Source organism: Chiroxiphia lanceolata, chromosome 23, assembly GCF_009829145.1.
Source record: "Chiroxiphia lanceolata isolate bChiLan1 chromosome 23, bChiLan1.pri, whole genome shotgun sequence".
Classification (NCBI taxonomy): Eukaryota; Metazoa; Chordata; class Aves; order Passeriformes; family Pipridae; genus Chiroxiphia; species Chiroxiphia lanceolata.
Window position 1 is genome coordinate 4,609,294 of NC_045659.1, and position 24,295 is coordinate 4,633,588.

General features: G+C 52.0%; 1 protein-coding gene across 7 annotated transcripts in view; it reads right to left on the reverse strand.

Moving 5' to 3' along the window:
- The window catches only part of LOC116797669 (protein CEPU-1), a 354,096-nt gene that overhangs the window by 34,610 nt on the left and 295,191 nt on the right, over positions 1–24,295 (reverse strand). For all 7 annotated transcript variants that reach the window (XM_032709434.1, XM_032709433.1, XM_032709429.1 and 4 more), the window contains one exon: positions 15,347–15,579. In XM_032709434.1, coding sequence (XP_032565325.1) covers positions 15,347–15,579 — 233 coding nt within the window. The remainder of the gene's footprint in view (positions 1–15,346; positions 15,580–24,295) is intronic.

Below are 24,295 nucleotides of genomic sequence, written 5' to 3' on the forward strand. Positions count from 1 at the left end.
CACGCGCACTCTGGAGAACAAAACGCATTAGCAGCCCGAGTCGAGGAAAATATTACAAGTGAACTTCAGAGCAGAAAGGGCGAGAGAGGGATTTGACAGCAGCTCTCCTCTCCCTGCCTGTCCTCACGCTTGTCCCCACACTCCCTCGTCCTCGTTAGCGGTCCCCCGGCAGAAGCTTCGGGCTGGTGGGGACCAGCCTGGGACCCGAGGGATGCAGGGCAACAGTGGATCTTTTATCCAGTGGGGCACACCCCGAGAGAAGATCATGATTTGTGGAATTTTGGCTTTTTTCAGTGATAGAAAAGCCTCCTTGCTGCGGGTGAACAGGCTGCAGAGAAGGATGGATTGACGCCTGCTCTGCCACAGCGCTGCTGGGCAAAACCCTCAGTCTCGTTGGGTCTCATCTCTCCATCAACACAATGACAAGGATTTCTCATCCTTGCAGGCTCATTAAAAACACATCAACACCTAAAATTATAAGATACCCAGAGCCTACGGCCACAGAGACTGGAGGTGGGGACATTTCTGCATGGGGACAGTCCTGCCAGCCATGATCTATGTGTAGGGAGGACTTACCTAAGATGAGGTGCACAGATCTAGTTTAGGACCTGTATCTCAAGTGGATGTGCCTGTAAATAGCCCTTTCCAGTCAATCTGGAGTCTCCCATACCAAGGAACAGCAAGTATCCATGACATTGCTCATCTGGTCCATCAGCATACACTGTCCTGATAAAATTCTGCACAGGACCTCAGTTTCTCTCCCCCAGACCAGCCAGAACAGCCATGTCCCATTCTCCTGCTCTCCCCTCAGCTCCTGGAGAGTGGCAGGGCTCTCCCCCTGCTCCCCCCCAGCTCTCTGTCCATGAGGAACGAGCATTACACCGAGGGCTGAGCTCTCTGAACAGCCCCTGTGCCACTTTACTCCTCAAAAGGGACCTGGCAGGAACAAAGGAGCTCAAACATCCTCTCCAAAGATAAATCAGATGCTCTAATGCAGCCTGCATCTCCAATGAATGTAGGGCAGGTGTCTCTGAAGTGAAGTATTAGTTAAAATGATGCTCTTTAAATTACATTTCGGCTATTTCAGGCAGACAGGTTGTGTGTGGGTTGGGCTGGGTTTTTTTATGATCTATCTAGAGGCTTAAAAAGACACAGAGAGAAATAAATCTCCCTTCCATTAAAAACACACTATGCTCTTGCATATTTGTTCTTATCTCGGCACTCTCGCGCTCGTGCTCCCTCTCCCTCGGCTCGAGCACAAAGTGAGTGTTTATGATTACACTTTCCACACTGACACTCAGCTAATTCAAGAAGCCACCAGCCCCTGCCCAGGAGGAGTGTGGTGCTCTCCCACCCTCGCAGGAGGATGAGCTGCACTTCCCAAAATGCCGCTCTGGACCTGATGGCTTTACTTCAAAAACTGCTGAGGTTCGTGCTGTTAATGTGGAACTGAGCGAAAGCCCCAAGTTTTGATTGAATTTCAAGTCTACTTGGATCTTCTGAGTTTATCCATGCCCATTTTGCCTCATTTATCTATTTTCATCCCTCCATTGCCATCAGTGCCTGTCCCCAGACAGCCCTTTTCCTCCCATCCTTCCTGAGCTCCATCTCTTCCAGGTGCCTCTTTGTGCTCCAGCCAGACACTTCACCTCTGCTTGGGCTTCTTCCCATCTTTGCCTTTGATTACAGTGAAAAATTAATGGATCAGGCAGGGAGCACAGCCCTGTTATTCTCTGATTAGGTGATCTGGAGGCTGCTACTTATGACCAGACCCTTTGCTCATCTGGGAGAACAGAGTGGGAGAACAAAGCTTATGAAGTGGGAGAACAAAGCTTATGAAGTGGGAGAATAAAGCTTGTGAAGTGGGAGGTCAGCAAGGTCCGGGAGTTCCAAATGAACCACAGGTGAGGTGATCCATGCCTCCATATGCTGCCACTCCTCCCATCCCCATGGGAACACATCTCTTGTGACCCATCCATGACTCCGGCAGAGGCAGGTCCACCTTCCCAAAGCTGCCAGGAACTAACAGGAGGGAAAATATCAACAAGCCAGAGATTGTGATGGTGCTCACCACCCTTCCCACACCTTTAAATGTGGATTATCCCTATTGTCAAAACACCCCAGTGAGATAAGGGAACATTATTATTCTCACTTTATGGATGGAGAAATGAGACCTGAAGACCAAATGGCCCAGAAGTGCCTGTTTGGATCAATGCTCTTTTCAGGCTCAGAAAACCATGGAAAAGGATGGTGCCAGGACAGGTATTTCCAATGGTCTGCATGGGATGAGAGGACCATGGTTAAAAATTAGTCAGGAAGTCGTAGAGACACAGCAAGATATCCACGTACACAGAGGGGCTATTAAAATTTCAATACCAAACTTCAACCCAAAAAAAAGCAATGTTTGACAGAGTTAAAAGCAAAGGAAAAGGAGGGAGTGATGCTCCCACAAGGAGGGATATTGATGTGCCTGGAGAACGTGGGGGCTGTTCTCCTTTTCCTTTAGGACTGCTCCTTCTTTTCCCATTTCTCCCAAATAAAGCCCTCGAGCCTTCTTCATGGCCACACTCATGCCTACAAGAACGCCAGAAAAGCCACAGGGAGTTATCCCCCCCAGAGCATCCTTAATTTCCCTATTTGTCTTCCTAATGCCCAACCTCATCATCGGCACCGTCTATTCCCCATGTGCTGCTGCTTTTCACGGAAGGACTATTTTTACCCCATTCTTCCCATGCCTCCCTTTCCTCCCATTTAATCATTTGGAGGCTTTTTATCCACACTTTCCTTTCCTTTCTCTCCTCTTCCCCTTTCATTTTTAAAACCTGTGGTTCTCCGATTCAAAATCATTACTGTTTTTAACTTGACTCGAGCCTCTTAATTAAGTTACTTTCCATTATTTTTTATCTAGTCCATTTGTCTCCATCCCCCGCACCCTCCCTCATTCTTCCCTTTCCTCCCCAAGGCAGGCTGGGTATGAAATCTTACATTTCCATTTGGCTTACAATCACTTTGAATTTTTAAATGCTATTAAATTGGATCACACCAGTCACTGGACTGGAGTTGTCGAGCTGTGATATTTACTCGCGCCAGTCAAAGGGAAATGAAATTGTGGCTGTGCAGGGGGGGGAGGGAGGAGGCGATGGGGGAGCACAGATTTATTCTGCCCGTGGTACTTGCAAACAGGCACAATCCCTTCGGATTTCTGAGCGAGTTCAAAGGAAACTCTTACGCTCAACCATGAATGTATTGTAATGTCTTTAATAAATCAATTACTTGTTGGCAGGGAAGTGTCACTGCATCTCCAATCCTTGTAATCACCTCAGCCTTGCTGTGTTTTAAGTGAGGAGAACCCATGGAGGGAGACGGGGAGCCAGGAGCGCTGTCGGCGCAGGGCAAGGCGGGGAAAGCACCACCTCATGCCAGAAAAGGCCAAAAGATACAGGAAGAATTTGCATGGTGTGAAAACACACACACAGAGCGATCCCCAGCACCAGGACAAGGACATCAGGGTGTCCTTACCCACGTGTGCCTCCCTGTACCACAGAGGGACCCTCCAGCACTGCATGGGGCTCACCCTTCCCAGGGCAGCTCCTGGGATGCAGAGACTTGGGAGGAACGATCTCAGCAGGCTCACTGGGAAAGGTGGTGTGGTAATAGATGCCTATCCCAGGCATTCAGCCCGTGGCAATGGGAGCAGCCCCTGCTCCTGGCAGCCCAGGCCTGAGCATCCCTCACTACATTGCAAAATAGAGTTTTCCCACCGTCGCCAAGAGCGACACAACCTTTTGCTGCACTAATTCAGGCCCTGGGTTTTGTGCTCCTCCTTCAGGAGAGTGCTGTATTTCAATTTTACTAAAAGAGGCCTTTTCCACTTGAAAATTTGCTAAAGAGGGCAGGATTTGATTACAAAGCAGCCCTGGCCAAATCCAGCCCCTCCTCCTCCTCTCTCTCTGCTGACAACATCCTCCCCTCCACAACAACAATCATCTGAGCACAAACAGACAACGGAGCTTTTCAGAAAGGAATGAACTCTGGTCGGAGCCAAGGCAGGAAGGGTTTAATGTTCAGCACAGAAAGCTTGGCCAGGCCATCAATTATATAGCCCTGCTGCTGAAGGAGCGAAAAGAAGAGAATATTTCAGACAGACCTGGCCAAAAAGAAAAGATAGGGAAGAAAATCACTGTGAGAGAGATTTAATTCCACGAGCGGAGAGAAGTGTTTGCAAAGGAGGAGGAGGATCAAAGGCTGAAGCTCTTGGGCTGCCTGCGAGGAGGAGGGATTACAAGGAGGGCAAACCATGGAGAAGACATCTCTGTCGATGCCTTGTCTCAAGGCTGGTCCAGGCAAGGAGAGCCCCAGGCACAAACTGGGGAGCCTGTGGGCTGTGGGGTTCGGTGACGGGGAGGCTTTGGCAGAGAGGAGGGTGGATTGAGACCTGTTCAGCTCTTCTCACGTAGGACACCAAACCAGCACAGGGTCTTCAACCTCCACTGCCTCATCCCAAATCTACCCAGATGTTTACACAAGATGCTGACAAGGAGAGGAGAGCTGAAATCTTTTGGGTGTCTGTACAGCCGGTGTGATGCGACCAGTAACCCAGACATGAAAAATCACAGGATCATAGAATGGTGTGGGTTGGAAGGGACCTTAAAGCTCATCCAGTTCCAACCCCTTGCGATGGGCAGGGACACCTTCCACTAGCCCAGGTTGCTCCAAGCCCCATCCAACCTGGCCTTGGACACTTCCAGGGATGGGGCAGCCACAGCTTCTCTGGGCGACCTGGGCCAGGGCCTCCCCACCCTCCCAGGGAAGAATTTCTTCTGTATCAGTGTATGGGTCCACCTAGAGCAAGAAGACCTCCCACCCTCTCCTCTGCACCCAGTGGGGCTGTGCTGATCCCTTCCAGGGATCCAGTCTTGGACTAAGGAACAAAACCACCTCTTTGCTGAGGGATGGGGTGAAGGGGTTTCACTTCTGTCTCACATTAGACCCAGAAAACCCAAACCAGAAATATTTCAAGATGACTTTTCCATGTCTTGTCTGAAGGACCACATTTCCACATCTTTTCCAAGGATCCCTGCCTTTTTGTTCTCCACTTCCCACTTCCCCTCCCCTTTCTCCTTTCTAAATCTCTTCCTTCTCCATTGCAGCACCAGAACAGAAAGGAAAACGAGATCACAACTCTCCTGATGCTTCAATGCAGCTCCCCTCTTCCCAGCTTCAACCTCTGCTTCAAAACCCAAGCAGAACAGAGTGGAAAAAGCCACATTTTCCACCCAGTTCCCCCCTTCACTGTCTGAGTGAGCCCCTCCAGCTTGTCCTCAAGCCTGTGGATATTCAGTGGAGGTTTTTTAGCCCGTGGAGGTGGCAGGGCTGGGCGGTTCTTCAGCAGCTGTTCCCTTGGCCTCTCCTTTATCTCCAGCATTGTGTTCACATCTGCTTCACCCTCTGCCTCTTTCCCTGCTGCTGGGAGCCTGTTTTTAAATCACTGCTCAGCACACCAGCTGCCATGCACAGGTTCCATGCCCTGTTTGGATGGGGGATCCAAAAGCCGTTTGCAAACCTCCCTCTGCCTTTTTTTTTTTTTAAATTTTCTTATTTTTTTCTTTTTATCCTTCTGAACCTGCCAGCACTGCCACGCTGCTTTCCCCTCCTCCCTTTTGGCTGCAGAGTTCTCTTGGCTCTGGAAACATGTTCAGACACCTGGTTGCTGGCAGCGTGGGGTTTGGCAGAGACTGGCTCATGCAGCTCTCTGATAGGGAAGGGGAGGAGACAGGAGGTCAGCAGGACCCACCTTGGCTATCAGGGATGTGCTGGTGGCCACTTGCACCACTCCTGGCTTGTTGGTGGCTTTCCTGGTGCTGGTGGCAATGTCACCACCCACAACCCTCTGGCTTTGCCTGCAGTTTTGGCCAAGGCTATTTCTGGTTTTGTAGAGCAGAAAAGCACAGATTTGAGCAGCATCATCCAGAAGCTGGAGACACATTTAGGACAAGGCACTGCCATCTGTGGCTCCCTTCCCCAGCACAGTCCTGCTCCTGAGCATGGCAATGCTGGCAGAGCAAGGCAGCAAAAGCCCTGGGGGAGCAGAGCTGGTCACTTCCACCCTGCCCACGCAGTGGCTCCAGGCAAAATTCCCATTCCAGATTGCAATCTCCCCATGGCACCAAGAAAAGAGAGGACAATATCCTTCCTGCAGCCAGGAATGTACAAAATTCCCCGAAAAAGCTTGGCTGATGCTTTCCTAACCTCCTTTCACTCGTGGTCTGTGCAGGATTGCAAGCCAGGATCCCCATGGACGCCACCTTCATGGCAAAGGCTACATCAAACAGACAAAAATCCCTTGGGAAGAGCCCTTTGCTTCTGTCCTTTGACTCCTCAAGCCTCTGCAACAGGTTTTTGCTTCTGGACTCGCCTCCGGAGAGACTGGCCGGAAAAATCAGTTCTAAAGGCCAAAAAGAAGAGCCAGATTAAAGTATCAACTCTGAATTTATGCTCGGGACTTAAGGTTTAATAATGCAACAGAAAATCAATATTTAATAAAGCAAATGATGGAGAAAAACAGTGAATGGGAGATGAGCCGCCGCTCGTGTTTTCAAACATGTAACCCCCGGAGGAGCCGGGTTGGCAGGATGGATGTGGAACCAGATTGGCACAAAGAGCTGGCACAGAGGATGCCTCAGGTCCCACTGATTCCAGCTCTGGTGTCAAGGGGGGCTCACGGGTCTTTTATTAAAGGACAAACAAGGAATTACTGCAGTGGTCAGAGTCCAAATACCCACGGAGAGAGATCCAAGGCTGAGGCATGAGAGGAGCTGAGCAGCTGCTGTGCTGAATGGGCACAGAGTGAGGCTGGGTTGGGCTGGTGGGATGTGGTCAGAGAGCAGCAGAGCACCCAAATTCGGGTTTCAACAGCAGTGGGAAGAGCTGTCAGGGGATGGGCATCTCCTGAGAAGCCACGAGGGAGCACAGGGGCTCAAAGCAGAGGAAAAATCCCTGCCTACTGAGCAGGACAGGAGGAGGTGTGGGTAGTTCAGGGGGGCACGTGGGGCATCAAGCCTGGCTGGCAGGTGTGGTGGGATGGCAAGCCTGGATCCATGGGCACAACAACTGTGCATCCCTGGGAACAACAACTGTGCATCCCTGGGCATGCAAGCACGCATCTCTGGGCATGGAAGCACACATCCCTGAGCACAAAGAGTGCATCCCTGGGCACAACAAGCATTCAATCACCGGGCACAGCAAGAGCACAGCTCTGGAAACAAGAACTGTGCATCCCTGAGCATGGCAAACACGCATCCCTGGGCACAGCAAGTGTGAATCCCTGGACATGGAAAGACTGCATTGCTGGGCATGTCAAGCCTGCACCTCTGGGCACAGCAAACCTGCATCCCTGGGCACAAAGTGCATATCCCTGAGCATGGCAAGAGCACATGCCTGGGCACAACAGGCATGAATCCCTGGGCATGGCAAGAATACATCCCTGGGCACAACAGGCATGAATCCCTGGGCATGGCAAGTCTGCATCTCTGGACATGGCAAACACACATCCCTGGGCATGGCAAGCACAAAATCCCTGGGCATGGCAAGCACAAAATCCCTGGAAGTGCTGGGCCTGAGCAGGATGAGGGAAGCTCTGTGATTCTGGGGACAGATCAGCAGCTCTGCCTCCCTCCCCTGGAGGCTGGAGAAAACTGCAGCGAGCCCCTGAATGGCACAGGGATGTCACCTGCACCTTGTCACCCCACTGCCTGCACTAAACCTCTCCAGCCCTGATACAATCCATGCTGCCAGCTGGGAAAGGGGGGGAATTTTCCCCATGCCCATCCTGGTGACGGTGGGTGCTACCTGGGGCACGTGGATTGGGATGCACAAAGATCCCTGCCCCATCTCACAACGTTTGGGGACTGTGGATAAATCCTCTAAGCAAAGGGGACCCTCACTTGCACAGGAATCTGTGCCCTTGGATGAAACCCCCTCCTCTCCCTCTCCGCGTGTTCCCGGTTCCCTGCCCGGCCCTGCAGCACAGCAATAATTTGTAGCTTGTGCTGGGATCCTTCACACTGAAAGATGACATATAAATATAAAACGTTATCACTCCATAACAGCCACATGCTATAAAACGCTGGGCAGAAGGATCTGGAACTAGACGGAGGCAGTGCTTTAAATCCTTCCCTGCAGAGTTACTGCCGCTGAAACAACAGATCTGCTCCAGAGAGCTCCGGCAACGGAGGGAGAAGAGGAAAGACCCCGATAAAAACACCACAATTGTGGAATTAGGGGGATAAGTGACGGGATTACAGCGTGACCTCCCCGTGCTGACAGCCCCGGGGCAGCAGCAGCGCCGGCACACTGGTGACGTCTCCTCCCATTCATCCCCTGCCGCGGTTTTCGGCGGATGCTCCGTGTTCCTGTAGTAACAACAAAGCCCTGGTACCGATGTTACACTACAACGAGTTGACTCCGCTCCCCTGGTTACGATAACAATGCTGTTACTGTAGTAACATTACGGAGTCGAGGTCTCACTGTTCTACCCTTAATTTTATTGTCGTAAGATTAAATTGCAATAATGTTATTGAGCCGCCATTAGCGTTGCCATGGCAACAATAACATTAAGGTAGAGCTATCACATTACAGTGGTCCAACCGTTCCACCACAAATATTTTAATGTAGTAAAACAAAAGAGATTACTGCAGTAACATTAAACTGCAGTGACCTCATTAAACCCCCGCTGGCTTTATCAGCCTGAGCAAGGCTCCTCTGGAAACCACACACGGCCACGGGAGGTGCCCGGTGTGCATCCTGGGTGCTGCTGTGCCACCCCCTGGGCTCGTAAATCCACGGGGAAGGAACGGGACTCGTCGTGCAGCGGGAGACCCACAGACAACTCCGGTCCTCCCTGCTTGGAGAGCTGCTGGCACAGAGAGCCACTGCCCTCCCAGATTCACCGGCTCCAGAGAAGGGATTAGTGGAGTCACTGTTGAATGGCTCCGGGTGAGGCAGGTGACCTCTCCATGAAAACCTTTGGAGAGGGTGGGTGAATGGGGCTGCTGGAAGCTCGAGTGCTCAGAAAGGCTCACAGAAGAGCAGACTCTTGTTTTCTAGAAAAGGGGTGATCAGAGAGTGACCTGTGCGGCTCTGAGGGAGTAGCAGAGAGAGTTTCACTGAGCTCGCCTCAAAAGCACACACAGCTGAGACAGGGAGGATGGAAACAGTGGAGCTATGAGGGTGCTGGAGGTAGGAACGCCCCCAGCATCAAGGCACAGGGCAGCTGGATGGGATCACAAAGGGTTTGTGTTGGTGCTTCTTGAGGGAACCCAGCAACACGTGGGATTAGTTACATCAGGGGAGACAAGCAGAAATCAGCCACAGCCTGGGTGTATGTGAAAAAGAAAAACAGGAAGGAAATGGAACTGGTCTGTATGTCCTATGAATCACTGGATCTTCCTTCCCCTTGCTCCATTCTCCTGCCAATTGTTTCTCCTTGGGAACAGGATACATCCTTCCATGGGTCTGGCGGTGCCTGGCCCGCTTGCATCACCATGGTGCCAGGCGAGCCCTGAGTATGTCTTGGGGGAATGGGTTTAAACTGAGAGAAGGTTGATTTAGATTAGACATAAGGAAGAAGTTTTTTATAATGAGGGTGGGGAGGCTCTGACACAGGTTGCCCAGAGAAGCTGTGGCTGCCCCATCCCTGGAAGTGTCCAAGGCCAGGTTGGACGGGGCTTGGAGCAACCTGGGCTGGTGGAAGGTGTCCCTGCCCATGGGACAAACACAAACCAGTCTGGGATTCTATGCCTTCCCTTCATCCCTTCCTCTCCATGACCAACTTCCTCTCCTTCTAACAAGGTTAATGCACTCGAGCAGTGTTCACATCCCCATCCCTCCTATTCTTTACCCCAGCGAGCTCGCCCACATGCTCAGGGAAGGAGCAGCACCGGTGGCACATGTCCCTGGTGGGATCCAGCATGCCTGGCTCCCTCCAGCAGCAGCAGGGACATGAAACTGGGGCAGCCTGAAGCTGCAGCAAGGGCAGAAAGTGAGCCCAGAGCAAACACTACCAGTACAGACTCTGGAGTCCCTTTTCCCCCCTGCTCCCGCCCCACGATATAATTGCTAATTAATAATAACGTTTAGCTCTCAGATAGCGCGTTCCATCTTCAAAGACCTCTGTCGACATTAATGAATTAATCCTCATCAACCCCCCTGTGAAGTAGGTGACAATTATTATCTCTGCCTCACAGATGTTAAACTGATTTGCAAAGAGGTCAAGTGACTTGGGGGAGGCTGGGGGGAGCCTGGCCGGGTACGAGGTCACTCCACAAGGGAACATGGACAAGCACATCATGGAGAAGCAAGGGCTGGTAACCTTGGGGGGAAGCTGGGGAGCTCCAGGGGCAGTAAAGGATGTGGGACATGCAGAGATGCTGGCGGGGGCTGAGCAAAACGGGTATAAAGAGCCAGAAACTAGGGCAGTGCGTGAGAGCGCGTGGGAGACCTTCAGTCCTCCACAACAGCCCGGATACAAAAGGAAAAGATGCTTTGACAGAGGGACGGTGATTAGCAACAAAAGAGAGCCGGGAAGGAGCACATCAGTCAAAGGAGCCGCGAGCGCGGGCGAAGCGAGGGAGGATTTCCATTTCCATTTCCATTTCGTACCACTGGTTTCCTCCACTCTGCCGGTTCGGGGAGGCTCTCGCAGCTCCCCACGTGCCTTCGAGAAGGAATTATCTAAACCTACATTTGCTTCCAGAAGGAACAGTTGCTCCCACAGGGGAAAAGGTGTGGACAGAGCAGTAAAGCAGGGGGAGCATCCTGTCCAGTGTGGAACTCCAGCTCACGGCTTCATAGGTGACCAACGCCTGCACATCCTCTGCCACCAGTGGGCAAAGCCCTTTGCCCCTCCTTGTTCCCAGAACCAGTGGCTTTGGAGGCACAGGGGACAGGCTCAGCCCCACAGGTAAGATGATAGTGACTGCAGGGACTGAGCCTTCCTCCCTCTGAGCCCCTCTGCTCACAGGGAAGGTGCTTCCCCTGCACCAAGGCAGGAAAACGGATGCAAAAAGTTCTCCTTGTTGTCCCACGAGTGAAGGGGGCTTGTGGCATCAAAGGAAAATTAATTGGGCAGAGTTTGGTGGTTGAAACAAAGCCGGCTCAGGTGCTGCAGCCCCACTGCTGCCTTTATCTCACTGACACACACCCTGGCAGTGGTGATCCCAGCACAGGGAGAGGGGCCATCGGCAATGCCACCTCTGCCCCCACCACCCTCTGCCACCCGTGCCCACAGCCCCCGGACTCTGCCGAGCAGGTAATTAACTCCCAGACAAAGGCAGGGATTTGAAGATTAACCTGGGCTTGGGAAAGAGTGGGAAAACTCATTTACACCAAACAAAAGGGGAGGGGTGATTAGTTGCTTCAGTGACAACAGCAAGAGGCAGATAGGGCCAGGGAAACTGATAAAGAAGCAGGAAAGCGCTAATATCCCCCAGTTGCCTGCTTTTTGCCTCTTTTTTTTTTTTTTTCTCCTTCTTTCTTTCTTTTTAAGCACTAAAATTCCACCATTTTCTATCATGCAAATTCGTGTGCCTAAGTGAGATTAAACTCTGGCAGGCGCTGTGCCTCCTTCCCCAAGTCCATTTCCCGCGCTGAGATAAGGCCAACTTCCCTTAATGCATCTTACAAGGCAGTGGGAGTGTTTTGCAGACACACATTGGAGACGGCTTATTATCAATACAAATAAGAGCTTTCCAGATATCGGCCTTCTCCTCCTCCCTCCCCTCTCTCTTTTAAGCCCAGGAACCCGGAGAATGGCTTAAATAGCTGAGGTGTCCTGCAGGGAGCAGGAAGAAGGGGAAGGCTGTGCCTGAGCTGCTGCAAGAAGTGGGACTTCCTAAGGAAACCAGAGAGGAGAGGAAGGGAAAGCATCGCTCCTCGGAGGTCAGTGGGGTCTCAATCCTATTTCTCACTCTGGATTTCTGCCTCTGTCCAAGTTCAGAGCTTCTCTATTGCAAGTGGGGCTTCCCTGGATTTTGTCTCTTTGGGATTTACACCCACAAACGCCTCACTCTCCCCAGGGTCCAAGGCAGACTCCTGCAAACATGAGCAGTGCTGCTTCCCCGTGCTTTGACTGGTCTTATGGCAACTCCTCCTGAGAAGAAATGAGTGCTGAAGGAGTGGGACCACCTTCCAGATGCTGCTGATGACACGGATGCTCCCTGAGCAGCTCATTTTAGGTCTGTCTGGAATCTGGGAGAGAAAATCCAGGTGCTAAGAACCTTCTTGTCCCTTTGGCAGCTCTGCTGTTGGCTCACATCAACTTGGCATTACCAGCCTGACCCCATTTAGAGCAGTCCTCAAAATAGCAGGTCTGAACTTTGATGCATTCAGTGCCAAGGGTCTGTTGTCTCATTCCTGGGCTCATTTGTCCCACAGTAGCACAGAGGCACCGACCTGCTATTCCTGGATCAGCAGCAATCACCTCTTCCCTTTTGTACCGGGATTTCAAGACTGACAAGTGTTTCTGAAAGCCTGACCGATGAGGAAAAGTGGGAGAAACAGAGCTTGGATGGTTTCAGAAAGAAGGTGGCTACAGGATAACAACCTTCCCAAAAGCAAAAGGTTATTACAGAGGACACTGATCAATTGTTCCCTCCATCCGCCGGGAATAAGCTGAGAAAAATTCCACTTCATTTGCAACAATGAAGGTTTAAGTTAGATATTAGCTATACATTTTCTAATTATAAAGCCAGCGAAGCAGTAGAATAGATCGTCTGGGGACACTGAAGAACCTGCTTTGTTACAGATTTTCAAGAATAGCTTTCACAAGTGTTTGGCAGCGATGCCTCTGCCTGGTTGCAGGGGGATGGGCTAAATTAGCTCTTGAGGTGCCTTCTACCCACCTCTTTTGGGATCTTGGCCATCAATAGAGCCAACCTAGAAATGAATGTGGAGCAGTCCGGCCATCCTTGGTTCTGGGTGCTTCCAGCTGATTCTCTCCCACTGCCTTAGGGGACTATTCCCAAGCCTCATACCCTAAAGGAAGCTTCTTCTCCTACCCCCTATCCCTCTCCTGTTTTTTGCTCTTTCTCCCATATCACCACTTCCCTCCAGCAGCCCTTGGCCAACAGGATGCCCCAGAGCTCCTCACTCCCTCCATCCATGGCTGTTTCTCAGTGATATCCCCTAAACCTGTGGACAAGGAGGGGTGCAGGGCATGGCCTGAGGGTGCCTGCGCTCTGGCTGATATGCACCCAGCCTGCCTACCTGGGGGAGCAGCAGCCTGCTGAAATCCTGGCTGGAAGGGGAAGAGCTCCTTGTCCCCCACAGCCAGTCCCTTTGGAGAGCACAGCCTGCCCCAGGGCACGATTTAATTGCATCCTGAGAGGTGGAGTGCTCCTGCCTCCAGAGCTGTGCCCCCAGGGGCTTTCCTGGTTCAGCAAGGGGAAAGTAAGGACCTGCTTAGAGCAACCTGAGCAACCTGCACCTCCCTCTTTCTGGCTGCACCTGGACTAACCCTGTTTAAAAGGGGACATTCCCTTTCCCACCTCCTCTCACCACTTCTCCTTTCCTATCAGGCTGCAGGAAGGGGCAAAAGATCCCAGAGCCACGTGCTGAAGTTGGCACATCCCTGAAATCTGGTGCTTAGACACCCTGCTTTCCTGGGACAGGGAACAAGCACCACTTCCCACAAGCTGAATGTCGTTTTGGACAGGATTATTCCAGAATGCATATTTATAGGGCCCATTTTCCAAGGCAGGAGAGCTAATCCTGGCACCCCAGTCAAATCTGCATCGAGGTTATTAAGGCAGGTTTCCCTTTAATTGGACATGATATTCACTTTCATGTCCTGCTCTCAGAAAGGGCTGGGTGAGCCAAGCAATAGCTCTTCAAATTAGGGGGCTCGCTCTCCAGAGCCGGAATTTCTCTGGCAGCAATGAGGATGTTCAGCATGTTATAGGACTGAGCCCATCACTGAATCCTCCTGCACTTAACTGTACCACTGCAAGGAGTTAAGCTCTGACCTTTTCCTCCAGCCCCCAAATATCTCTTCCTAATGATCCAGCAAGACACGGGAGGGATGGACCTGGATGTCTGGTGATACGGGAAATTTAGGTCAGGAAATGGGAATCAGAAGAGAACAGATAGAAATTGTCCTGCATCACCCCAGCATCTGATAGCAACTTCAGAACTTGTGGGTGATCGACTTTGGCTTAAGAAACTCAGGCAGGTAATAAGAGATTGCAAGATAAACAGCCAGGCCCTGGCTGGGAATGCATCCGCTTCTCCTCCGCGGTTAATGGAGATGGAGAAAGTCCAGCTCTGTTTAGTTGGCTTGATTGCCTGAAGAGGAAAGGAAAAATGAAAAGGGAGGGAAGAGGGAAAATAAAGGCCCTGAGTTCGGGTTTTTTCCCCCCTTCTATTCATTAGGCTGTCAATAATGCTCGGGCCTGGCATATCGACGGCGGATTAGCTCAACCCGACTCTGTGTACAAGACCAATGCCTTTTTAACCCAGCTTGTTTCCAAATCAATACACCCATCAGCATTCGAAAATTAGCCCGAGACGAGATTCCAATACTCAAGCTGGTCTGTCATGTTAAGAGGGCTCCTGGCCAAATCACAGAAGAAGCAGCAGGAAAAAAAAGGTTGCTAGCAAGGGATTAGAAATTTTCCATTAATCTTCCCCGAGGCTAAGAGCTCACCAGGCCCCATCTGTCCCACCAGGAGGCTCCCTGTTGTCCAGCACACATCCTGCCACATGCAGACGGGAGCTATATTCCATCAACATCCATCTGCTTGACCATCACGTGTGGCCATGCTTGTCTGTCCCCTCTCAAGAGCCAGTGTGTGCTCACACACTCAATGAAGATGCACCCACTTGGCCACCAAAAGTGCTCCACCACCCCGTGCCGGCCTTCCTCCTCCTCCTCCTGCTCCCCAAAGTATGGAATTCCAACACACAAACACATATTGTTGCTAGGCATACACACACCCCCACAAAGCACACAAATCTGCCAGCTCTCTCTTTTCCCCCAGCACAAGTTCTACTTCAAGCAACGCCTCCAGCGTGGAAAACAAAAAAACCATCAAAATGCAACAACAAAAACAGCAACACAGGTCTGCCAGCAACTGTGTCGGGAGGCAGCGCTGCCTGTATCAGAGCCCTGGGATCATGCCAGGAAAGTTGGATAAATGCACTGCCCAGCTGCACTGGGACACTCCAAGCCTGTCTGTCAGACTCTATGTTTGCACTCAAGTTGTGCAAGTTGTGCCAGGAGACACCTGGGCAAAAGGAACACAAGCCAAAGCCCCAAGCCCAACCCCTGCACTCGTTCCTTCGCTCTTACCTTGCACGATGAGGTGGACGCGCGAGGTCTTGGGGTGATTGTCTGTCTGCACGGAGCAGGTGTAGGGGCCCTCATCGTACACGTCCACATCCTGGATCTGGATGCTGTACTGGGTCTTGGTGTTGGCCAGGAGCACCACCCGAGGGTCCAAGCACCACTTGTCATTGCCAGCATAGAGGATGCTGCTGCGGTTCAGCCAGGCCACTCGGGTGACTCGGTTGTCCACGGAGCACCTGGGGAGAGGCAGAGAGGTGACCCATCCGTGCGCTGCTCCCGGGCGCTCTCCCTCCCTTCCCCAACCCTCCTGGCCCTCTGGGAACTATTTTTAGCTTCGCTGTCAGCAGCAGTTTCAGAGACCAAGTGCTTTCAGTGTCCAAAGAGGACAAGGTCAGCACTTTACCTGCGGTGCTCCATCTAAACTGGCGGCTCCAGAGCTCTGCCCGAGAGCTTCACACTTTTTTCAGGTGCGGGGAGGTCAGAGCCACCCAGGACCAGCCACCAAAGCACCTTTCACTCCTCTGTTCCCATTTACTCCTTTGCAAACACAGACACAACCAGAGCTGAGCCAAACCCTCCACCCTGAGTTCAAAGTACACCTATTTTGGGGGGGATGCAGGTTGTTACCTCCTGCCCAAGCCCATCACTTGTCATTCTCTCTGCAGACCTTCACATCCTCGCAGCCAGACAAAGAAATGCAAGGCAATGCCAGGAAAGCAGCTTGTGCTGCTTTACAAAGGAGCAAGGAAAATTTATCTCTGGAGAAAGCCAGCTCTGACACACACCTCTAAAGAGAAACCTTGAGCATCCAACCATTTGTCCCCTCTGTCAGCTCTTCCTTCCCTACCCATCACCTGCATCACTGCACCTCCCTCCCTGCACCTCACCCCAGCTGAGCATTTCACTTGGGGAGGGATGTTTTGGAGGTAGAAATCCTCTATATTCAGTCTCAGTAAGCAACTGAGCCTCCCCAGGAGACAACACAGCACAAACCTAGAAGAGACTTTGCTCCTGAAGGAGATTATTTTCCTGTCCATGTTAGCTGGGACCAGTCTTGCTCCTCCCAAAGGTCTCTGCCAGCCCTGTAACCCTCCATCCCCAGATCCCCAAGCAAGGTTTGAACCCCTCATTGCCACCAATCACCTTCAGAGAAGCACGAAGCCCTTCTCTAGGCAGCAGCCAAGCCAGCTAAACCCCTGCTTCTCTTGGAGAAAGTTTGGGATTATGGAGCTGTGCTTTGCTGGATGCCAGCTCCAGAGGATAATGTCCCTGCATAAACCCACTCAGCCTAAAATCCACTGTTTACATTCCTTCCCAAACTACTTCATTACTTGTCCAGTGGCTGGGATGCAAATGAACTTGGGAGGCACCAAAAAAGAGCCCAGCAGCCTCTGGGAGTTCTCCCATGGGGTGATCTCATGGAATGTAAGGGGCTCGATGGGCTCTGCATCCCAGACTGCAGTGGCAGGGGAGGGCACAGCCAGGATGGATGCATCTGTGGCATGGAATTGTGTCTTTTCTCTGGGTGAGCTGTCTCCTTGCTGGAGGTCCTTACAACCTCCTTCAGGGTTAGAGGATGGGATAGGACAAGAGGAAGTGGCCTCAAGTTGCACCGGGGGGAGGTTTAGGTTGGATATTAGGGAAAGTTTCTTCACTGAAAGGGTTGTCAAGGCCTGGAACGTGCTGCCCAGGGCAGTGGTGGAGTCACCGTCCCTGGAGGGATTTAAAAGCCATGTAAATGTGGCATTTGGGAACATGACTTAGTGGAGGACCTGGCAGTGCTGGGGAATGGTTGGGTTGGATGATCTTAGAGGCTTTTTCAACCTTAAAGATCATATAATGGGAGATTTCTGTTCCTGTGTCCACTTCTGATGCCAGGGAAGACATAGGTACATGCCTAGGGATAAGTTGTTTCATCTTGTTCAGCCTCTTTTTGGGAGGTATTTCTGTCCCCAGTGGTTGCAGGAAAAGCCAAATTAACCCAGTCGGCCTCAACACACAACATTTGGGGGTTAGGGGTGATGGACCCCCATGAGGAGACCTGCCCAAGGTGAGAGGGGTTGTCTGCAGCCCAGGACACCCCTGATTTGCCAGTACCCAGTTCCTGTGCCATCCTCCCTCTCTGGTGTGAAAAACATCTGATAAATTAAACAATTTTACTGCTGTTCCATGATGATATTACGATAATAATAAATTAAATGTGAGCAGATTTTTATGATCTACATAAAAAATAGCAATAGATTCAGCCTGGGCTGAACACCAAGAACTTGGCTCTTGCTCTCAGCTGCATTACAACTTGAGTAAAAAACCTGAGAGTTTAGTTGCTCAAGTTGAATTAAACTAGAAATTTCTTCCCAGAGGATGGGTTTAGTCTATTGAACTCTGAACCTCAGCTCTGCTGGTAGCTCAGACCTATGGGGCACAAATAAAATGAATTGGATATTTGGTGTTTGGCTCTGGTACCATGAAATAGGCTCCTGTGGTGGTTCTTCTGCACAAACACAGGGGTGTCCAGGGCTGGGTGATGAGAAACCAGACGTGGCTTGAATTTCTCAGGCCAGTCCCTTCTGCAGACAGACATTACCCTTGAGGACCTGTAAGCAGGCTGAACTAAAACTATATATTTCCTCTCTCCTCCTCCACGCCAGCCTTCTTTATGAAATGCATCAGCTTGGAGATCCTTGGATAATAATGGAGCCAGACAGTGTGCAATCCAAGCATTCCCTCTATCATATGGGCATTTAAGTGCCTTTGAAAAGCAGCGGGGCTCAGGTAACGCATGAGGCAACAGTGAAATAAGTGCTTTTGCCCTTCACAGCACTCAGGCACAATCTCTGCTTATCACCCAGCCACGCTTCCCTGTCCCTGCCATCGGTGAGCTTCAAGCCGCTATTTTATATTCTCCCCTGCCTCTTAAGGCTCCTGAGCCAATATATATATATACATATATATATATATAATAAAGCACAGAAACAGGTCCTGGGAAAGAAGTGCTTTGACCTCTGGCTGTGCTGGGCTGTTTAGGGGGTGGCAGGTTGTGCTCCTGCCCAAGTGCCAAGTTCAACCTGCTCCTCCTCGCACGGGTGCCAGTCAGGGTCCCCGTGGCCAAGGCTGGTCACAGCAACTCAGTGCTCTTCCAGCCCCTCCATCTGCTCCCCTTTCCCTCCTCCAGCAGCCCGGCACAGGGATGGGAAGCCCTCCTCTCCCCCGTGCAGGCAGCCGAGCGGAAAGCCCTTGGCTTTGGCCGGGAAGCCACACTCCAGGTGGAGAGCAAAGACACCGCTGAGCCCGTGGCCTCCCCCCTTCCCACCCCGCTCCTGGCAAGATGCAAGGTCCCAGGATGCCTCCTCCGCCTCCATGGAAGTTCCCACTTTCCCTCTCGCCCCACCACGTGCCAGGGAGGGAGGGAGGGAGGGAGGGAGGGAAGGGAGAGGTCCTCGGGGTGCCGGAAAACAGCGCTCGCCTCCAAAAAGATGATCTAAAACCAATTAAGCACAGATGAGGTAATTTTCTCTCTCAAGATCCTTAATCCTTGTTTCATTCCCTCTCAGATGGCAAGGACTTCTCCAGGAAGATCAAAACCTGCTGCCAGCCAGCACAAGGAGGAGCTGGTACTGCTCTGGGTACTGCTCCCTCTCTCTGCCGTTTCTTTCCCAGTAAATCCAGAGCCCCAAGCCTCAGGGCTTCTCCACTGGGAGATGGAACAGGGCTAACTCACCACTGCTGCATCATCCTAGGGGCAGGCAGGGATGGTTGGCACAGAGATGAAGCTCCTCATGCTGCACCAGATCTCTGCCCCCTGCTGCCATGAGGGAAACTCCAAATGACCACAAATTTGGGCATTTTAAGAGTTAAATGCATTACATGTACTGCCAAAAGTCAAGAGCTGCATGTCTACACCCTCTCTACCTGTCCCAACCTGCCTGTTTCTGCCTTTTCCCCACACTCCCAGCTCAGTGTGGATGCAAACGGGATACAGGCTGGTGCTGCCCTTTCCAAATCCATCAATATCTCCCACAGCCAAAACTTCTTGGCTTTGTTATCCACCTTCTTTTACCAAGTTGATCCATTAGGGACTGGCTGCTCTCCCCCAAACCATCACCCCCACGGCCTGAGGGGCTGATGTTGCACAGCCAAAGGGTCCCATGGGTGCAGCCAACAGCCCTGGCTGCAGGGACACCACTCACACTGGAAAAGGGAAAGCAGTGCCATAAGGATTCTGCCACCTCAAGTGACACAAGCACAAAGATGAGCAGGGATGAAAACGCCAACAAAGCCCTTGCTGGGGACAAAACAGCCCCACCATCAAATATCAGGAATAAATAAGCAACAGGGTGCTGAACATGAGCGCCCTGACCACTGATCCCACCCATCCCTCACCCAGCCCCTGGTACCTCCCTGCACCACCAGCACAGACACAGATGGCACATGCCAGCAGTGACATGCCCTTCTGAATTCCTCTCCTTGCTTTCATGAGTTTGCACACAGCAAATGACGGGAGGGGAGGTAGGCTGGCAGTGGGGGGAAGGAGGTTTTTAATTACTGAAGTGTAGTAATTGGCACACAACACTTTTTTTTTTTGTTGCCTCTTATGCAGATTGCTGGTGTTCCAGAGGGCTGGGCTGGAGAGCACAGATTGTCTCAACCCAGCAGGACACACAAGAAATGAATAATGTTAATTAGAACTGAAAAGAGCTCAGCAAAATTACCAACCTGATTGCTGCTTTCATTGCAATTATCAGGGTACAAGCTCCATCACGGGGAGGCAAGGACGGGGCTAAGCCTGGCTCACCCCAGCCCACGTGGTGGCCCAACCTGGGCTGTGACCAAGCTGATACTGCCTGACCTCACTTCTCCTTCCACCACCACCAAATTTGCACTGCAAGCCCACCCTAGAGAAACCACCTTCCCAAATCCAAGTCACTTGGTGGAGTTTCACAATGACACCGACCCACCATGGAATTCTTTAGGTTGGAAAAGACCTTTAAGACCACTAAGTCCTACTGTCAACCCAGCACTGACAAACCCACCCCTAAACCACATCCTCAAGTGCCACATCTACCATCGAGCTACATCAAGCTACTATCCCTAGGTGTCTTCTCTTTTTCTTCCCACTCTAACTCAGCAATTCCCAGACAGCTCTGGATTCTGAATCAACCTCTTCCACACCAGCAGTGTTATGTCTCTGCTAAACCAAGCTGGAAGTCAGGAATAAGCTTGGGGTTTAGATTAAAACTGTGTGCAAATCCTCCCACTGAGGCTGGGCAAGGAGACAAGGTGCTCTGGCCCTGCCTTTTCTCCAGCATCCTGTGCCCCAGGCATCACCTCCCAGCCTCTGCACCACCAGCTGAGCTATAAATGATCGACTAAACCAGCCACTGCTGGAGGCAGGAGCTCCACACCTCAGATTTATTTCTGTGATTATCACATTTTATTGTTATTTATTAGGATTAATTAAAGGCCAGGCGCAGAACAACTCAATCCCAGCCAGGCACAGTCTCCTCACTCTCACAGACTTTCCCCTGATGTTTAGAACAGAATTTTCACCATCAATCTCTGAGCAAAGGGAAAGGTGGGGTCGAACTGTGCCCTGTTCCTTGGGATAGGCACTGCCCATGATCCCACAAGGCTGGGGTGGACAGCCTGAGGAGTGGATATCACATAGAACATGCTCTGGAAGTTTTTTTTTTGCTTCTAAATATTAAGCCAGACCTTTCATAGTCACAACCCGGCCTGGTTTCCCTCTGTTTGCTGGATTAAGTCATGCACCAGCAATTTCTACCAGTCCAGCCCTTCTTCAGCAGGATTTACAGCATCTGCTCCCTTTCCGTGCTCTCCGGGCTGTGTTCGCTCGCACACACTCACTGCAGCACCGTCTGCTCACACACACCCCAACATCAACGTTGGATTGAAGTGCTCTGGAGCTTTGGCCTGCTGAAAGCCCCAAGTGGTCACCCAGGGGTTGGAGGCTCAGCCCTGCCAGCGGCTGCACGGCTGTGGTTGGGTTCTTGGCATTCCCATGCCCACCTGCACCCCAGGACCACCCCAGCCATCCCTGCCCTCCCTGCGGGATCAGCTGAAGGGCATCCCTTGAGCTCACACTGATCTGACACCACCAAAAATACAGCTCGAGGAGTTTTTCACAGCACAGGGTGGCTCACAGGGCTGAAAAACCTCTTCCCTGCACAGGGAGCCTGGTGCCTGCCAGGAAGGACCTGACCCAATGATTAACTCAGCAGTGAAGTCCGGCGAGAAAGGGGGTCCCCGCTGGGGCTGGCGCCTTCCTCTTGTCCCCCCTGCAGCATCTCCAAAGGCTGCGGGGTGAGGAGGTGCCCTCAGATCAGCTGCCACCCCAGTGCCTCTTCAAAATCACGCTGAGCTGGTCAAAAGCAGTGCTCAGAAGTGAAAAATAAAACCCCTTTGTGCTTCCCCCTCTTCCCTGCCCAGACAGTTTCATGTCGGTTGTTGAGGAGGGAGTCGGGGCTCCGGACTGGGAGGTCCTGCCTTTCCCACCTGCAAGTGCCTGCCCTTCAGTCCTGCCCTCTGCAAGGCTTTGAAGATATCTGGCACCTCCCTGCCAGGGAGTGTGAGTTAACTCATGTTTATAAAGTACCTGATCTCCTCAATTGAAAGTTTATACATGCAAATGATTCACACTAATTACATTAATAATAATACTGGGCTCGAAAAGATCCGCCTTGGTTCACTGCCCGGGATTCACAGAGCTGCAAACAACTCCCAGAGCGCTGCCTTAGACACGGTTGTTGGCAAATGCCAAGGAAACAGGAGGAAACCGGACTGGGAAGGAAGGAAGAGCTGCAAAAAGAGCTGGAGCTCCTGCTGACCGAACAGCCACGGATCCCGTGAGCCCCTCTGTGTGCACCCCGACGATCCCGGGAGACTCCTGTGCCGGCCCTGAGGGCTAGTGCAGAGCAGGCAGGTCGTGATGCAGCAGGCAGGGATGGCTTGTCTGGAAAAGTCTTTATCTCTCTGCAATGCAGCAGTGCACCAGCACCTTTCCAAGTCCCGTGCTCGGCTCATCCAGCCTTTCTATTTATCCTCCCATTGTCTCTGCTAACAACAGGGCTCTGCACATCTATAGCATCTTCCATCTCGGCATCTCGGAGCGTGCCACAAAACATCAATGAGGGCAGCGGCTCCCAGACCGCACAGCGAGGAACAGTGTCCCTCATTCCAGCTCCCACCCCTGTGACTGACTCCGTGGGGCATCACTGGAGCGTGCTCCTGGCACATCTGCTTGGGTGCCCTCCAAAAGTGCCAAAGGCACTGGGGAATGGGGGTGATGCCAGTGCCAAAATGCCTGTGGGCAGCTGTGAGGGGACATGGACGGTTTGCTAATGACATGGACCCCGCCAGGGAGCTCCTGCAGCACCAGGATCCTGCAATGGGCTGTGGGACACTTATTCCTCAGGGTTTTCTCCTTTTTCGTGTTCCCAAAGCCCAAGTAACGCTCAGGGGGCTCCTGGAAGCCAGTAGGCAAACAGACCCGGGCGAAAGCCACCCCTTCCCTGGCGATCTTCCAGGGTTGCATACAGAAAAATCCTCACTCCTGCTGGGAGGGCACCAGCCCAGCCCAGGGCCAGGCTCTGGCAGCTTCAAAGAGAGGCGTGGAAAATGCCACGAGGAGAAAATAACTCCGTAATGATGTCATCCTCTGCCCGCGAGTGTTACAGAGCAGTTTAAACCCCGGAAAACAAGGTCTCCTCATCTGAAGGGGCGCGGAGAAGTCGTCTCCTCTCTCTGCCTCCAAAAGACTGTGGGTCCCTCTCCCTGCTAGGAACTCTCCTTGCTGGGAACTTTTCTCTAGAGAAATGCTCCCACAAGCCCCAGGTTGAGCCGCTCGAGCCGCCCCAGCTCCCCACCCTTCAGCCCCTCCGGCAGCTCCCGCTCTCCTCCCGGCTGCACTCCCGGCAGTCACCGCCGATCCCCGGCACTGAACTCGCTCCATTACGAGCCGTGCCCCTGGAATAAATCCTGGTTCTGCTTTGCCAAGTGACACTAATGGCCCCGGGATAAAGCGATGCCATCCACCCCGACGGGCGGCAGAGGAGCGCGTTTAACTGCGCGCACAGGCGAGGGACTGCTGAGCTCAACTGCACTGCAAATGTATTCCAAAGGGAGCGGTGCACTCAGCTTATCACAAGTGGGAAATTATCACTGGAGTGGCTTTTCCTTAGAAGTCGAGGCACAAAACAGGAACGGTGAGGGGTGAGTGCTCTGCCAGGGCTGTGCAGGGAGAAGGAGGAGGGAGCTGGAGGCGACTCGAGGGTCTGAGAGGAGGAGCAGGGGACAAGCGGGAGGGAGAAGTGCTGCAAACAGAGGGCTGAAGGGCACTGATGGGGACAACACAGGGAAAGTAACCCAGGAAAGGCAGAAGACTGGGAATCAGGTTTTGAAGGCACTGGCAGAGTCACCCAGGACACTGTGAAGCAGGGCTGCAGTGGGGGAGCTTGCACTGGTATGGCTTCTCCTGACCAGCTACACAGAATCATGGGATGGTTTGGATGGGAAGGGACCTCAAAGCTCCTCTTGTTTCACCCCCTGCCATGGGTAGGGACACCTTCCACTAGACCAGGTTGCTCCAAGCCCTGTCCAATCTGTCCTTGAACATTTCCAGGGGTGGGACAGCCACAACCTCATGTAGCAAACACATGTGCTGCTATATTATCTATATATACCATAGCCATATCTATCTATCTATATATTCTCTAGCTATATATTGTCTAGCTATCTATACTATACCTATATATACACTATACCACCTCTATAATTCCAGCCTGGGAATAATTGCAGGTTACCACATCCCCTTCCTACACCAGCTCTCCCTGACTCTCCTAATTGCAGTTACCCCACAACGCCCAAGCTCATCGTGCTGGCAGATGGGGAGAGACAGACAGAACGAGGACAACCAACAAAGCCTGACAATTAAAA